The sequence below is a fragment of the Lagenorhynchus albirostris genome, chromosome 7 (genome assembly GCF_949774975.1).
Source record: "Lagenorhynchus albirostris chromosome 7, mLagAlb1.1, whole genome shotgun sequence".
Classification (NCBI taxonomy): domain Eukaryota; kingdom Metazoa; phylum Chordata; class Mammalia; order Artiodactyla; family Delphinidae; genus Lagenorhynchus; species Lagenorhynchus albirostris.
Window position 1 is genome coordinate 30,853,839 of NC_083101.1, and position 18,090 is coordinate 30,871,928.

At 41.7% G+C, this 18,090-nt stretch overlaps 3 protein-coding genes across 3 annotated transcripts in view; all 3 read left to right on the top strand.

Moving 5' to 3' along the window:
* Nucleotides 1–18,090, top strand: part of LOC132523476 (acyl-coenzyme A amino acid N-acyltransferase 2-like) — an 80,212-nt gene that overhangs the window by 26,231 nt on the left and 35,891 nt on the right. The gene's annotated exons all lie outside the window — the stretch shown is intronic.
* Nucleotides 1–18,090, top strand: part of LOC132522607 (bile acid-CoA:amino acid N-acyltransferase-like) — a 28,552-nt gene that overhangs the window by 5,679 nt on the left and 4,783 nt on the right.
* On the top strand, nucleotides 13,897–16,539 carry LOC132522822 (HUWE1-associated protein modifying stress responses-like). Its single transcript, XM_060153371.1, is given in 1 exon segment — nucleotides 13,897–16,539. A coding segment is annotated over 1 exon segment (597 nt). The 5' UTR covers nucleotides 13,897–13,985; the 3' UTR covers nucleotides 14,583–16,539.

The following is an 18,090-nucleotide window of genomic DNA, read 5'->3' on the forward strand; positions in this document are numbered from 1 at the left end:
TCCTTCTTTTCCTTTGCTCTCCTATACCAAATTGGTAACTAGGAGCTGTATATTCTGCACTCATAACTAACTCGTTGTCTTGTTTCCTTTTTTTTTCCTGCTGGTGCTGCTTAGCTCAGGGCACCATTATTTCTTGCCTGTACCATTGCAATAAGCTTGGCTTTTCTGCCTCCAATTTTGCAAGTCAGAGTCATAAGACTGGTTTTTCTAGAGCACAGTTATTTTACTCTCTTGCTTAACCATCTCCCAATTTACTAGGCTTCCTAGTCAGGCTTCCTAGCATGTTAGATAAAATTTTCCATAATCTGACTTCTGCGTACTTCTGCCTTATCTTATGCCTCTCCTTAAAATCTGTCCTGATTCTCCTCTGTAGTTTGGAAAAGAGTAAAGGCTGCTTATTAGCATGTTCTTCAAAGTCATTCCCTGTCAAGCTGCTGTTTTCTTTTCCAGCCTTATTTTGCTACTTCCTGTCTGATACTCTAAACTCAAGTAATGAAGAGCTACTATGGTTACCTGAACACACTGCTCCTGAGTTTTAGCACGTGTTCCTCCCATGGTGAATCCATTAGGAATGTTCTGGCTATGTTTCCAGAAAAGTCACTGAGTGTGGCTTAAACAACATCAACATAAGGCATTTTATTCTCTCATGTAACAGATCTGGAGATAGGTGGTTCTAGCTTTAGTTTGGAAACTCAGTGGAGTTTCTTACTGAGGAGACTGGATTGACATTTCTGTAATTTCCTGGCCTTCTCCTCAAGGTCACAAGATGGCTGTGGCAGTTTCAGACATTAAGTCAACATGCCAGCATTATCGGCAATGTTAAATCCATAGTATTCAGTCAGTAGAACCTGACATATTCTTGAAGGAGCATTTTCCTTGGACATTAGTTACATATTCCAAAACTCTAGAACTGGGCGTGTGGGTGGGATTAGTACATGCTTTGTTCCCACTGGCCATTGAAGTTTTTTGGTTGTTTGAGATTGTAGGGTTTTGCTAAATGATGGATAGAATCAACATCTCATTTCTATTATTTTTGGGACTATTGACCTAAAACAAATAGACCTTCAGATATTTCTCTAGCAAAGATGGGTTTATTTGAGATCAGCAGAGAACTGCAATTTGGTGTCTCAACCATGGAGAGCCACGTGCAAGTCCCAACACAGCAAGGGAAAGAGAGCACTTTTATGGAGGGGAAAAGGAAGTGGGCGGGGGAAGAGCTATAGTAAACAAAGACTCTATGACCTTTCATTGGCTGAATCCTTGCCAGGAAAGAAGAGGAGTATTTCTTCTTCTAGTTGGACTTTGTTGTGGGGCGTGAGAGCTCCCCCTTCTAGTCTCCCAACTCTATTTAATTGAGATTTCTAGTTTATTAATTTTTTACATTTCCCCCTTTAGATCAAGATCTTTCTCTGAAAACGTCACTGATCAAGAGTCAGGTTTTCCAGTTTCAGCAGCTTTTTGTCCCTCAATGCCAGGAAAGACCTTTCCTGGGTGTAGTGTCTCACACTGGAGGGCAAGTGCATAGATTGGAAACCAGTTGAGGTACCATGCAAGTAACAGGGAGGGACAACTATCAGGTACTTTTAATCTAAAATCCATATGTTATCAAGATCATCTAAAGCATTATGTCATCATCAAAAGTAGGCAAACTTCCAATAGGCCTGGTCTGAATATCTTGGGAAAGTTGTCTCATCAGATGTCATCTGCTTCAATTCTGGGAAATCTTTACTTTCAGGTCACTAGATGATATGCAGGTCTACTCAGGGTTTGATGCTTTCTTTAGATGTGTCACATGAATCCAAGAGTCTATTCCTTGGAGTTTGGTGCCTAAGGGCCTTTCCTGTGAGGCTGAAGAGAGCTTTTATGGAAGTGTCTTTCCAGTAGATGAAATCTCCAGGTTATAGAATATGAATCATAAGGTCCTTGTCTCCCAAGAGTACACTGTGAAAAGATTGCTCTACCAAAACATAGTTATTTTTAATAGAAGCAATTAGCCCGTTGCAATATTGGAGTATCTCTTCTTTTATCAGTTGTGGGACAAAAGAAGCAAGAGCCAAAACGTTGGGTGTTATTTGACTGTCACAAAGGGTGAGAGTTTATGGGTTCCAAAAATTATGGATCTGAGATTTAGAAGGACCAATGGCAATGTTTTTGGTCAAAGTACTTAGAGGGCCTGTACCGATTTTGCTAACTGAGTCTTAATAATGCCACTGGTGTGTTCGACTAAGCCAAAGGTTTGAGGGCAGAAAGTACAGTGAAATGTGTAAAACCAGCCAAACAGCACAGACTTATCAAAGCACCTGGTCAGTAAAAGGGTTCCTTGATCACTATGAAATTGAAGAGGTACAGATAATCTTTTCCAAAAGGACTTTAGCCACAGAAGAGGCAGTAGCCTGTCTGTAAGGGAAGGCAACAGTCCATTGTGAAAACATACAGACCATGACTAAAACATATTTATATCCATGAGGTGGAGAAAGTTGTATGAAACCCATTTGTCAGACCTCGAATGGTCTATTAGGCAGTTAAAAATGTCTGGGAGCAGTATGAACAGGCTTCCTGGGTTGTATTTTGGACAAGTGGGACAAGTGAGTTATGTACTTTTCATGGGTTAGTTAGTGTTTCCCCAATATTGATTCATGAATGTTGTCATTTTGTCAGTAGATCAATAGTTTAACGCATGTGCAGTGGTGAGGAGTGGGAATTTTAGAGTCTCTGGTAGGACTGGGTTGTTACCTGGTCTAAACCAGAGCTTTCTCTTTTTATCAAACCAACAATTGTTGAACTTCCAATCTTGTTCTTCCTTTTCTGAGGCCAATTTTTGGACTTCTCTAGCGAGTTTTCTTAAGTTACCACTTGGGGAAATAACTCTTTAGACCATGACAAAGGTTTGGCTGCTGCTGGTCCCTTTAAGGCCAGACTTTTTTTGCAGAAATGATTTCTGCAAGGTGATTTCCTTAGCTTGCAGAGAGTCAGGGTTAGAATGCTCCCAAAGTATTAATAATAGCTAAGGCAGCAGGTAAAAATTTCTGAACATAGGGGCCATTTAAATTTTTATTTCTGCTGGAAGTAAAGAAGCCATGTTGCTTCTACAACATTTCAAAATCATAAGTTACTCTGAAAGCATATCTGCTATCAGTATAAATATTGCCAGTTTTCTCCTTGTCTAAAGTACAAGCCCACGTAAGAGTGTATAATTCAGCCTGTTTGGCCAAAGTAGCCATAGGTAAAGATTCCTCCTCAACAACATCAAAGGAGTTGAAGTAGCTTACCCAGCACAATATTTGCCACTAGCACCTTTTAAATAAGAACCACCAGTGAACCATGAGAGGTCAGATTTACTCAAAAGATTTTCCTGTAGATCATTATGAGCAGTCAGGAGGTGATCTCTCAACGTTAAGCTGTCAAAAGGGACTTCGTCAGTGATGTAGAGAAGAGTAGCAAGGTTAAGCTTAATACAATATAGAAGAGTTATGTGAGGGGCAGTTAACAGAAGGACTTCATGGGGGTGAAGTGGCTGACTGAGAAATGTTGAGAGTGATGAGAATTCAGGAAAGCTTCTAATGCATGAAGTATAAAAAAGGTTAAAGGGGATCCCACAACGATTTTCTCAGTGTTTTTTTTTTTTAACATCTTTATTGGATTATAATTGCCTTACAATGGTGTGTTAGTTTCTGCTTTATAACAAAGTGAATCAGTTATACATATACATATGTTCCCATATCTCTTCCCTCTTGCGTCTCCCTCCCTCTCACCCTCCCTATCCCACCCCTCTAGGTGGTCACAAACCACCTAGCTGATCTCCCTGTGCTATGCTGCTACTTCCCACTAGCTATCTATTTTACGTTTGGTAGTGTATATATGTCCATGCCACTCTCTCACTTTGTCACAGCTTACCCTTCTCCCTCCACATATCCTCAAGCCCATGCTCTAGTAGGTCTGTGTCTTTATTCCCGTCTTACCCCTAGGTTCTTCATGACCTTTTTTCCCCCTTAGATTCCACATATATGTGTTAGCATACAGTATTTGTTTTTCTCTTTCTGACTTACTTCACTCTGTATAACAGACTCTAGGTCCATCCACCTCACTACAAATAACTCAGTTTCGTTTCTTTTTATGGCTGAGTAATATTCCATTGTATATATGTGACACATCTTCTTTATCCATTCATCTCTTGATGGACACTTAGGTTGCTTCTATGTCCTGGCTATTGTAAATAGAGCTGCAATGAACATTGTGGTACATGACTCTTTTTGAATTATGGTTTTCTCAGGGTATATGCCCAGTAGTGGGATTGCTGGGTCATGTAGTAGTTCTATTTTTAGTTTTTTAAGGAACCTCCATACTGTTCTCCATAGTGGCTGTATCAATTTACATTCCCACCAACAGTGCAAGAGTGTTCCCTTTTCTCCACACCCTCTCCAGCATTTATTGTTTCTAGATTTTCTGATGATGGCGATTCTGACCAGTGTGAGATGATATATCATTGTAGTTTTGATGTGCATTTCTCTAATGATTAATGATGTTGAGCATTCTTTCACTAGTTTGTTGGCAATCTGTATATCTTCTTTGGAGAAATGTCTATTTAGGTCTTCTGCCCATTTTTGGATTGGGTTGTTTGTTTTTTTGTTATTGAGCTGCATGAGCTGCTTGTAAATTTTGGAGATTAATCCTTTGTCAGTTGCTTCATTTGCAAATATATTCTCCCATTCTGAGGGTTGTCTTTTCATCTTCTTTATGGTTTCCTTTGCTATGCAAAAGCTTTGAAGTTTCATTAGGTCCCATTTGTTTATTTTTGTTTTTCTTTCCATTTCTCTAGGAGGTGGGTAAAAAAGGATCTTGCTGTGATTTATGTCATACATTATTCTGCCTATGTTTTCCTCTAAGAGTTTTATAGTGTTTGGCCTTACATTTAGGTCTTTAATCCATTTTGAGTTTATTTTTATGTATGGTGTTAGGGAGTGTTCTAATTTCATACTTTTACATGTACCTGTCTTGTTTTAGCAGCACCACTTATTGAAGAGGCTGTCTTTTCTGCACTGTATATTCTTGCCTCCTTTATCAAAGATAACAGGACCATATATGCGTGGGTTTATCTCCGGGCTTTCTATCCTGTTCCATTGATCTATATTTCTGTTTTTGTGCCAGTACCATACTGTCTTGATTACTGTAGCTTTGTAGTATAGTCTGAAGTCAGGGAGCCTTATTCCTCCAGCTCCATTTTTTGTTCTCAGGATTGCTTTGGCTATTCAGTGTCTTTTGTGTTTCCATACAAATTGTGAAATTTTTTGTTCTAGTTCTGTGAAGAATGCCAGTGGTAGTTTGATAGGGATTGCATTGAATCTGTAGATTGCTTTGGGTAGTAGAATCATTTTCACAATGTTGATTCTTCCAATTCAAGAACATGGTATATCTCTCCATCTGTTTGTATCATCTTTAATTTCTTTCATCAGTGTCTTATAATTTTCTGCATACAGGTCTTTTGTCTCTTTAGGTAGGTTTATTCCTAGATATTTTATTCTTTTTTTTGCAGTGGTAAATGGGAGTGTTTTCTTGATTTCACTTTCAGATTTTTCATCATTAGTGTATAGGAATGCCAGAGATTTCTGTGCATTAATTTTGTATCCTGCTACTTTACCAAATTCATTGATTAGCACTAGTAGTTTTCTGGTAGCATCTTTAGGATTCTCTATGTATAGTATCATGTCATGTGCAAACAGTGACAGCTTTACTTCTTTTCTGATTTGGATTCCTTTTATTTCTTTTTCTTCTCTGATTGCTGTGGCTAAAACTTCCAAAACTATGTTGAATAATAGTGGTGAGAGTGGGCAACCTTGTGTTCTTCCTGACCTTAGTGGAAATGGTTTCAGTTTTTCACCATTGAGGACGATGTTGGCTGTGGGTTTGTCATATATGGCCTTTATTATGTTGAGGAAAGTTCCCTCTATGCCTACTTTCTGGAGGGTTTTAATCATAAATGGGTGTTGAATTTTGTCGAAAGGTTTCTCTGCATCTATTGAGATGATCATAGGGTTGTATTCCAATTTGTTAATATGGTGTATCACGTTGATTGATATGTGTATATTGAAGAATCCTTGCATTCCTGGCATAAACCCCACTTGATCATGGTGTATGATCCTTTTAATGTGCTGTTGGATTCTGTTTGCTAGTATTTTGTTGAGGATTTTTGCATCTATGTTCATCAGTGATATTGGCCTGTAGTTTTCTTTCTTTGTGACATCTTTGTCTGGTTTGGTATCAGGGTGATGGTGGCCTCATAGAATGAGTTTGTGAGTGTTCCTCCCTCTGCTATATTTTGGAAGAGTTTGAGAAGGATAGGTGTTAGCTCTTCTCTAAGTGTTTGATAGAATTCGCCTGTGAAGCCATCTGGTCCTGGGCTTTTGTTTGTTGGAAGATTTTTAATCACAGTTTCAATGTGAGTGCTTGTGATTGGTCTGTTCATATTTTCTATTTCTTCCTGGTTCAGTCTCGGCAGGTTGTGCATTTCTAAGAATTTGTCCGTTTCTTCCAGGTTGTCCATTTTATTGGCATAGAGTTGCCTGTAGTAATCTCTCATGATCCTTTGTATTTCTGCAGTGTCAGTTGTTACTTCTTCTCTTTTATTTCTAATTCTATTGATTTGAGTCTTCTCCCTTTTTTTCTTGATGAGTCTGGCTAATGGTTTCTCAATTTTCTTTATCTTCTCAAAGAACCAGCTTTTAGTTTTATTGATCTTTGCTATTGTTTCCTTCATTTCTTTTTCATTTATTTCTGATCTTTATCATTTCCTTGCTTCTGCTAACTTTGGGGTTTTTTTGTTCTTCTTTCTCTAATTGCTTAGGTGCAAGGTTAGGTTGTTTATTTGAGACGTTTCCTGTTTCTTAAGGTAGGATTGTATTGCTATAAACATCCCTCTTAGAACTGCTTTTGCTGCATCCCATAGGTTTTGGGTCGTCATATCTCCATTGTCATTTGTTTCTAGGAATTTTTTGATTTCCTCTTTGATTTCTGCAGTGATCACTTCGTTATTAAGCAGTGTATTGTTTAGCATCCATGTGTTTGTATTTTTTACAGGTCTTTTCCTGTAATTGATTTCTAGTCTCATAGCTTTGTGGTTGAAAAAGATACTTGATAAGATTTCAGATTTCTTAAATTTGCCAAGGCTTGATTTGTGACCCAAGATACGATCTATCCTGGAGAATGTTCCCTGCACACTTGAGAAAAATGTGTATTCTGATGTTTTTGGATGGAATGTCCTATAAATATAAATTAAGTCCATCTTGTTTAATGTATCATTTAAAGCTTGTGTTTCCTTATTTATTTTCATTTTGGATGATCTGTCCATTGGTGAAAGTGGGGTGTTAAAGTCCCCTACTATGATTGTGTTACTGTCGATTTCCCCTTTTATGGCTGTTAGTATTTGCCTTATGTATTGAGGTGCTCCTATGTTGGGTGCATAAATATTTACAATTGTTATCTCTTCTTCTTGGATTGATCCCTTGATCATTATGTAGTGTCCTTGTTTGTCTCTTGTAATAGTCTTTATTTTAAAGTCTATTTTGTCTGATATGAGAATTGCTACTCCAGCTTTCTTTAGATTTCCATTTGCATGGAATATCTTTTTCCATCCCCTCACTTTCAGTCTGTATGTGTCCCTAGGTCTGAAATGGGTCTCTTATAGACAGCGTATATACGGGTCTTGTTTTTGTATCCATTCAGCTAGTCTGTGTCTTTTGGTGGGAGCATTTAATCCATTTACATTTAAGGTAATTATCGATATGTATGTTCCTATTCCCATTTTCTTAATTGTTTTGGGCTTGTTATTGTAGGTCTTTTCCTTCTCTTGTGTTTCCTTCCTAGAGAAGTTCCTTTACCATTTGTTGTAAAGCTGGTTTGGTGGTGCTGAACTCTCTCAGCTTTTGCTTGTCTGCAATGGTTTTAATTTCTCCATCTAATCTGAATGAGATCCTTGCAGGGTAGAGTTATCTCGGTTGTAGGTTTTTCTCCTTCATCACTTTAAATATGTCCTGCCCTCCCTTGTGGCTTGCAGAGTTTCTGCTGAAAGATCAGCTGTTAAGCTTATGGGGATTCCCTTATGCGTTATTTGTTGTTTTTCCCTTGCTGCTTTTAATATGTTTTCTTTGTATTTAATTTTTGATAGTTTGATTAATATGTGTCTTGGTGTGTTTCTCCTTGGATTTATCCTGTATGGGACTCTCTGTGCTTCCTGGAGTTGATTGACTATTTCCTTTCCCATTTTAGGGAAGTTTTCAACTATAATCTCTTCAAGTATTTTCTCAGTCCCTTTCTTTTCCTCTTCTTCTTATGGGACCCCTATAATTTGAATGTTGGTGCGTTTAATTGTCCCAGAGGTCTCTGAGACTGTCCTCAGTTCTTTTCATTCTTTTTTCTTTATTCTGCTCTACAGTAGTTATTTCCACTATTTTATCTTCCAGGTCACTTATCCGTTCTTCTGCCTCAGTTATTCTGCTATTGATCCATTCTAGAGTATTTTTAATTTCATTTATTGTGTTGTTCATCATTGCTTGTTTCCTCTTTAGTTCTTCTAGGTCCTTGTTAAACATTTCTTGCATTTTGTCTATTCTATTTCCAAGATTTTGGATCATCTTTACTATCATTATTCTGAATTCTTTTTCAGGTAGACTGCCTGCTTCCTCTTCATTTTTTAGGTGTGGTGGGTTTTTGCCTTGCTCCTTCATCTGCTGTGTGTTTTTCATTTTGCTTATCTTACTGTGTTTGGGGTCTGCTTTTCACAGGCTGCAGGTTCGTAGTTCCCATTGTTTTTGGTGTCTGTCCTCAGTGGCTAAGGTTGGTTCAGTGAGTTGTGTAGGTTTCCTGGTGGATGGGACTAGTGCCTGTGTTCTGGTGGATGGGGCTGGATCTTGTTTTTCTAGTGGGTAGGTCCACGTCTGGTGGTGTGTTTTGGGGTGTCTAGCCTTACTATGATTTTAGGCAGCCTCTCTGCTAATGGATGGGGCTGTGTTCCTGTCTTGCTAGTTGTTTGTCATAGGGTGTCCAGCACTGGAGCTTGCTGGTTGTTGAGTGAAGCTGGCTGTTGGTGTTGAGATGGAGATCTCTGGGAGATTTTCACCATTTGATATTACGTGGAGCTGGGAGGCCTCTTCTGGACCAGTGTCCTGCGGTTGGCTCTCCCACCTCAGTGGCACAGCCCTGACGCCTGGCTGGAGCACCAAGAGACTGTCCTCCACACGGCTCAGAATAAAAGGGAGAAAAAATAGAAAGGAAGAAAGGAAGAGGATAAACTAAAATAAAGTAAGATAAAATAAAATAAAGTTATTAAAATAAAAAACAATTATTAAGGAAAAAATTTTCAAAATAAAGAGAAAAAAAAACGGACGGACAATACCCTGGGACAAATGGTGAAAGCAAAGCTATACAGACAAAATATCGCACAGAACCATGCACATATACACTCACCAAAAGAGGAAAAGGGGAAAAAATAATATATCTTGCTCCCAAAGTCCATGTCCTCAATTTGGGATGATTCGTTGTCTATTCAGGTATTCCACAGATGCAGGGTACATCAAGTTGATTGTGGAGCTTTAATCCACTGCTTTGAGGCTGCTGGGAGAAATTTCCCTTTCTCTTCTCTGTGCGAACACCTGCCGGGGTTCAGCTTTGGATTTGGCCCCGCCTCTGCGTGTAGGTCACCTGAGGGCGTCTGATCTTCGCTCAGACAGGACAGGGTTAAAGGAGCTGTTGATTCGGTGGCTCTGGCTCACTCAGGCCAGGGGGAGGGAAGGGTACGGATGTGGGGCGAGCCTGCGGTGGCAGAAGCCGGTGCGCCATGCGTTCTCCCGGAGAAGTTGTCCCTGGATCCTGGGACCCTGGCAGTGGCGGGCTACGCAGGCTCCCGGGAGGGGAGGTGGGGATAGTGACCTGTGCTCGCACACAGGCTTCTTGGTGGCTGCCACAGCAGCCTTAGCATCTCGTGCCCGTCTCTGGGGTCCACGCTGATAGCCACGGCTCGCGCCTGTCTCTGGAGCTCCTTTAAGCAGCGCTCTTAATCCTCTCTCCTCGCGCACCGGGAAACAAAGAGTCAAGAAAAAGTGTATTGTCTCTTCGGCAGGTCCAGACTTTTTCCCGGACTCTCTCCCAGCTAGCCGTGGCGCACTAGCCCCCTTCAGTCTGTGTTCACACCGCCAACCTTAGTCCTCTCCCTGGAATCCAAGCTCCAAAGCCCGAGCCTCAGCTTCCAGCCGCTGCCCGTCCCTGCAGGTGAGCAGACTAGCTTCTCGGGATGGTGAGTGCTGGGTGGCACCGATCCTCTGTGCAGGAATCTCTCCGCCTGGCCCTCCACACCCCTGCTGCACTTTCCTCCGTGGCTCTGAAGCTTCCCTCCTCCGTCCCCTGCAGTCTCCACCCGCGAAGGGGCTTCTAGTGTGTGGAAACCTTTCCTCCTTCACAGCTCCCTCCCACTGGTGCAGGTCCAGTCCCTATTCTTTTTTCTGTCTTTTCTTTTGCCCTACCCAGGTACGTGGGGAGTTTCTTGCCTTTTGGGAGGTCTGAGGTCTTCTGCCAGTGTTCATTAGGTGTTCTGTAGGAGCTGTTCCACCTGTAGATGTATTTCTGATGTATCTGTGGGGAGGAAGGTGATCTCCGTGTCCTACTCTTCTGCCATCTTCTCCTGTCTCTCTCTGGTTTTAACTGAAAGAGGTGGGGCCTAATGACTCTAAGGCAAGGCAGGTATTCCCATATTACAGGGTCCAGTTGCTGGCTATAATACCCTATGGGTCAATGATGGTCCCTGTGTTATGGGATGAGTACCCCTAGGGTATTTCCTTTTTCATATACAAAAAGGAAAAAGGAAATCTGATAATTGGGATGCCCCAGGGCAGGTGGGTTCTTCCAACTCTCCTTTAAGGCCTTGAAATCTACGTCATCTGATTTTTCCCATTAAATTTCACTGGGGTTGTTTTTCTTGAATAAAACATACAGAGGTTTGGCCATAAGAGAGAAATTTGGGATCTCATTTCAGCATAACCAACTAACCCAAGAAATAGTCACAGATAGTGTTTAGTTTGGGGTTTTGGGAAACTTAGGACACTATAAAGTTTATCTGGATATAAGTGTAGTTCTTGTTCTGATATCAGATGCCCTAAACCTGGGTTTGGACAAACTGCAGTTTTTCTTTGGTAATTTTATGTCCCTTTGAGGCTAAAAGCTTTAGCAAGTGGATGCTGTCTTCCTATGAGGAGGCTTGAGAAGTAGAACAAAGAAGCAAATCATCCACATATTGCAACAAAATAGAACCTCTAGGGTAATTCATATCATCCAGATCAGCCTTCAGGATTTGAGAAATAAGGAATCAGTTAAACCTGAGGCATTAGTGTCCAAGTGAATTGTTTTTCTTCCCAAGTGAAGGCAAAAGTTATTGGCTGGCTTGGTCAACTGGAATACTAGCGAATGCACTGCATAAATCAATTACAGTAAAGAATTCACTTCCAGTGAGAATGGATGTTAGTAACGTATGAGGGTTAGGAACAACAGGGGGTCGAGGGATAACAGTGTTGTTTATTACTTGGAGGTACTGGATGAACCTCCATCCTGGGTCCTTAGGTTTTCTCACAGGTTAAATAGAAGTATTAGAAAGATTAGTACAGGGATAATGGTGTCTTGAGACCTGTAATCTTCTATTATGGGCTTCATGCCTTGAAGGGCTTCTTTACTTATAGGGTATTGATTAATTCTGGGAAGAGGTTTTGAGGGACTTATCTGAATCGTGATGGGAGGCATGCTGTAAATTTTGCCAATATCAGGTGGAGATTTGGTCCGTAGGAGGGTGGTAGCTGATTCAATAGGGACAAATAATCAGAGTTTTCAGAATCAGCTCTAGGACTGTCAGAGCTGAAGCAATTAAAGATGTCAAAGGGTGATTTAATTTACATGATTGGTTACTTTGATGACTATTGTCAAATCTAGAATTATTTCCCCCCTTTGGGATAAAGAAACTCTGCCATGCATACTTCTTTAAGAAGTCTTGACCTAATAAATGGATAAGGGCAGAGGAACTAAGGAGAAAAGGGTGTGTATCTCTCAAAGGGCCTAAACAAAAGGGAATAGGTTCAGAGATAGGAAGCTCTTGGGGTTCATTAGAGATCCCACTGTTTGAACTGTTTTAGTACTCCAAGGCAGGGACTGCTTTGTAGTAGTGGCACTGAGTACCAAGATTGTGGTTCCATTGTCAGTTAGGACTGGAAGAGATTCATCCCCAATCTGGAGAAATGTTTCTCCAATTCTATTAAGTGGGAAGATTAGGAAGAGCCCCTGTAGTCCACCCGAACCCCATTGTTGAGAATTCAGAGGACATTGGAAAGACTGCTTAGAGGGCAGAAGGTGCCTAAAATGCTTAAATTTGTAACAATCTTTTTTCTGACATCCTGGCTCTTTGTGACAATAGCTCTTTGTGGCAAACTGGGGGGGGGTTTGGTTTCATTTAGGGACCTTCATTTGCTGGAGTTGAAGATTAAGAATTTCAGTGGTTTTTCATTGAGGTGACTCATTTAGAGTGAGAGACAGCCGGTTTGCCAGATTCACTAGACTCTGGAGTGGAAAACTCTAGTTTCCCATCCCATCCTGGTTCTTTTTACTAGAAGGGAATGGTCCTGGTTCAGCCCATTAATAAATATAAAGTTTAAAGCTATCTGAGTGGAATCAACCTCTAAAAGAAGATCAGAATTTTCTTTAAAAATAATCTGAAGTCGATTGTAATAGTCATGAGCAGATTCATCAGGTTTTCATGTAAAAGCCTGAATTTTGTTCCAATCAACAGGTTTTGAAAAAGTCACCTAGCAATTGCCCAAGCTTGATCATATGTAAGTTAGCAGGTTGGTCTCCGTGTTTTACTCTTAGATGTTGATGGAAATAATCAATAACAACCTGTAATAGGAATAGAAAAGAATTTTATTTGCCAAACTGAGGACTGTAGCCCAGGAGACAGCCTCTCAGATAACTCTAAGAAACTGCTCAGTTGAAGCACGGTTTTTAGCATAGTCATATACCTTATCAGAGCAAAGAACATACATCAAACACGACAGGGGTATATTCTTCAAGTGTCCAAAAGAGACAGATTTAGTATATAGAGAGTGAGACAACAGGACCCTGGTGTCTGGGAAGTGAACCTTTTCTTTCAGGGAGTGTTAATATGGATGTGGTAAGAAGGGAGTTTTTTTATCCTTATCTTCAAAACAGACATTCTTTACTTTAATGGTTGAAGCAGATGTGTTGTGCTCCACCCCCCCCCCCCCCCCCCCCCCGCCTTAGGTTGGCTCGGATGCAACCACTGTCAGCTCCTCCCCCTCTTTCCCCGTCTTCACCCTTCCTTTCACTCCCTTCCCCTCGCTCTTTGGTTACGTCAGACGGACACGCCGATGATCCAATCACGGCGCTGCGTTTAGAGGCCGGCAAGCGGAACTGGTCGGATTGGACCAATAGAAGCCCTCGGATCCGGCGTGCCCCAACCGGGCAGGGGAGCCGGGTGGGCGGTGCTTTCTCGTCAGCATGTGGGCGGGGACCAGCAACCGCAGAGGCGTCGACGACGGCGTCAGCGACGACTACGTTCCTCAGTCTTCGGGGTAGGCTCGGTGGCGCCGGCAGGGCTATGCGGAGCTGTAGGCGGTGGCCCTAGGGAGGCCGCGGCGCCATGGTGGGGCGGTAGACGTGCTCGCGCCAGCGAGGCGAGAGGCGGCGGTGTTCGTCCGGTCCGCAGCGCACTTCGGCCGGGGCCGGGGGTGGGGAGGACCGGGTCGGGGGTCGTCCCGGGCAGCGCGGGGCCGCGGGGCGGGGCTCGCAGGCCGTCGGGCTGCAGGAGGCCTGGGCCGCCGTGAGGAGCCGCCGCAGGCCGCTGGGCCCCGCCGCCGGGCCGCTCGACGACGACGCTCCCGCGGGGGCCCCGCCTGAGCAGGACGCGGCTGCGGTGGCTGCGAGGCCGCGGGAGGCCGCGGAGGATGGAGGAGCGGAAGGAGGAGGGCGAGGCCGAGATCCAGGAGCACGGGCCCGAGCACTGGTTCTCCAAGTGAGAGCGGCAGTGCCTGGCCGAGGTCGAGCAGGACGAGCAGTTGACCCCTGAGCTGCAGGAGGAGGCGGCGGCGGCCGCACAGCCCGAGCACAAGCAGCAGAAGCTGTGGCACCTCTTCCAGAACTCGGCCACCGCCGTGGCCCAGCTCTACAAAGACCGAGTGTGTCAGCAGCCAGGACTTTCTCTTTGGGTTCCCTTCCAAAATGCAGCCACCGCCGTCACCAACCTTTACAAAGAAAGCGTGGATACCCATCAGCGAAGTTTTGATATTGAAATTCAGGTTGGCCATCAGCGACGCAATAAAGATGTGTTGGCTTGGGTTAAAAAGCACAGAAGAACTATTCGTAGAGAAGATTTGATCAGCTTCCTGTGTGGAAAAGTTCCTCCACCGCGAAACTCTAGAGCTCCCCCAAGACTGACTGTAGTGTCCCCTAACCGAGCTACTTCAACGGAAACTAGCTCATCTGTAGAGACTGATTTGCAACCCTTCCGGGAAGCCATAGCTCTGCATGGTAAAGCCGTTTAAACATATTTCTTTGGAAAAATGGTTAAGAGTGTGCCTGTGGACCCAATTTCACATTTAGGTTTAGGTCCAGATATATTGTCTGTTTTTTTGTCTATTCTAGTTACTACTTGCTCTAGAAATGTTTAAATAGAATGTAAGCTAAGAACTTACATGGGCAATTTTTGAATGTTAGCCAGCCTATCCTAAAAAAAAAATGTTTTTAGAAAGTTGGTTTGAGCTGATTGGTGTTACAATAACAGCATTTTTTTCAACATTTATTAGAATTTATTGCTTTACACAGTTACATTGTACATGTTTCCTTACTCTTCTGAGTCAAAGAGGAAGTTCTTGTGTCTTAAGAATACTATTGCATTTATAATTACCTGGAGAGCCTAGTCAGTTACGGGCAAGTAAGGCAGATAACTGTTGGGCTAGATCTCATGGGAACTCCCTTTGACACCTTAGGTTATTGAGTGTGCCTGTAGAACCTGAGCGTCGATGACCCAAGAGGGAGTGGACAGATGTAAGAATAATTAACTTGACTTTCCTTATGTCTGTTGTCCCTTAGGGCCTTGCTTTGATAGGACTGTTAGAGAACAGGTCCATCACCATCTCCCCAGGCCAGACCTGCCATAAAAAGACATTCTTGGCTGAGGGGTTTAAGTATTATTGGAGAAGCCTGGGGTATGTAGTCAGTAAGTTTGTTGTTGCTTGTTCTCTAATACTGGCTTCCAGATAGAACTGGGAGAGGTACTTATAGGACATTCAATACTACTGTAAAAATAAAACGACAAAATTATAAGACTTGGTTGAAGCCAAGATGAAAACATGGATTGTTCAAGTGACTAAACAGATAGAAGTAATTAGTGAGTTAGGTCATGAGTCCTGTTAAAAGTTAACATATTTCTGAGCCATAGTGTAGGTCATCTAAAATAAAATAACCTGGTGATAAAAACTGGGATGTATACAAAGGGCTTCTATATCATCGAAGCTTTAATGCTTACAGAGATTCTTGTTCTCTTCGGCAAACATTGATTCTTTATCTAAAACCCCATTCAGAACATGGGAGTTGGAAAAAGTGTTGTTTTTTTTTCCCCTCCTGATTGTGAGTTTGTTTACGATAAGTTAAAAACACAAAAACATTTTATTGCAAGAAAGTCGATGATGTATGGATGCAGTACGTAAGACTGCTTGCTGTTTCTAATATAGTGGAATAGTTGATGCTGTCAGAAAGTTTGAAACTCAGGCAAAATAGAGATTGATCTGTTCCTACTGAATTAGAGTTTCACATCTTTTACCATTGTTTGAAAAAAATCGCTAGAAGTGTACATAGTTTGTCAGATTAATTTTAGTGCATGGTAGTATTTGATGTAGTTGTGTTTCCCTTAAGCATTTTGATTTCCTTTGTCATCAAGTGGATTTATGATTTATTCCATATTTCTCTTGTTGAAGTATCTTTTTTCTGTATTATACTCCACTATAGAAGGTAGTTTTACGAAGCATAAATGCCACTCTTGTTATAAAATCTTAATGCAGTTGTACACATTGTAAAAAGGGCAAGCTAGCAGCCCTCCCCCCTCCAACTACTACTATATTCTCCACATCCCATTACATTTTCTTAAATTGAAAAAAAAAAAAAGCAGATGTGTTGTGTGTGTTTGACAGGCTGTTTTAGTTCACACAAAGTTCAAGCTGAACAATGTATAAGCCGAGATGACTTCTCCATACCTCAATGTGTGAAAATTTTCTCCATCAGGGGGAACTTTCAGGATTTTCCCAATTAGGAGTTTTCATCTAATGCTGGGCTTGGCGTTCACCGACAAGCATATGAACTAGTAGATATACGTTAGAAAAACCAGGTTTATAAGTTTGAATGACTATATTAAATTACTTACCAAACCTGTGAGGATCTTCGGTTACTTTGGGAAAATCTTTGACTATGGCTCACAGTTCAGCTTTAGTTCAGGAAATATAAAAAATAAAGGCTTTTGGGCTTCCCTGGTGGCGCAGTGGTTGAGAGTCCACCTGCCGATGCAGGGGACACGGGTTTGTGCCCTGGTCCGGGAAGATCCCACATGCCGCGGAGCGGCTAGGCCCATAAGCCATGGCCGCTGAGCCAGCACGTCCGGAGCCTGTGCTCTGCAACGAGAGAGGCCACGACAGTGAGAGGCCCACATAACGCAAAAAAAAAAAATAAATAAAAAAAATAAAGGCTTTGCATCCTCAGAAGGCTTAGTTTTAAAGGGACTGGCTCTGATAAGTTCAGAGAAAAAGGGTATGTGGAGAGTTTCAGAGAAAAAGGGTATTTGGTAAGAGAATTCATATGAATAAATTGAGGGTGTAGAAGAGGTGTAGGTGGCTTTGAAGGGAAGGAGGAAAATGGTGCCCGGGGCAGAGTCTGGGCATGAGTGAGGGAGGGAGACAAGACGGCATCAGAGGCAAAGGCTGAGATGAAGAAGCCAAAGAAGAGTTTGAGGCTTCAGGAGCCATTTTATCTTTTTAAATCATTCATTTGCCTCAGTTAATCTTAAAACCTTATTTTGCAGAGAGGCAATTGTAGACTCCTGATAATGTTAGGAAGTCACTATGGATGAAAAATTAAGCAACAGTTGATCTTAAGGAGAAATAGAGAATTTTATTCAAGCCAACCTGAGGATTTTAACCCAGGGGACAGTCTTTCAGAAAGGAAAAGGACTGTTCCTTTTGAGGACTGTTCCACTTGTTTAGAAGTCAAAGGCACAGTTATATACATTCTCAAGACAAAGGATCATACATCAAAATGGCACACTGATGTTTTATGTAAAGTTCGCCAAAGATACATAGTCCAAAAACTGACACCATTTCCACTAAGATCAGAAACAAGACAAGGTTGCCCACTCTCACCACTATTATTCAACATAGTTTTGGAAGTTTTAGCCACAGCAATCAGAGAAGAAAAAGAAATAAGGGAATCCAAATCGGAAAAAAAGAAGTAAAGCTGTCACTGTTTGCAGATGACGTGACACTATTCATAGAGAATCCTAAAGATGCTACCAGAAAACTACTAGAGCTAATCAATGAATTTGGTAAAGTTGCAGGATACAAAATTAATGCACAGAAATCTCTTGCATTCTTATACACTAATGATGAAAAATCTGAAAGATAAATTAAGGAAACACTCCCATTTACCACTGCAACAAAAACAATAAAATACCTAGGAATAAACCTGCCCAAGGAGACAAAAGACCTGTATGCAGAAAACTATAAGACACTGATGAAAGAAATTAAAGATGATACCAACAGATGGAGAGATATACCATGTTCTTGAATTGGAAGAATCAACATTGTGAAAATGACTGTACTACCCAAAGCAATCTACAGATTCAATGCAGTCCCTATCAAACTACCAATGGCATTTTTCACAGAACTACTACAAAAAATTTCACAAATTGTATGGAAACACAAAAGACCCCGAATAGCCAAAGCAATCTTGAGAAAGAAAAGTGGAGCTGGAGGAATCAGACTCCCTGACTTCAGACTATACTGCAAA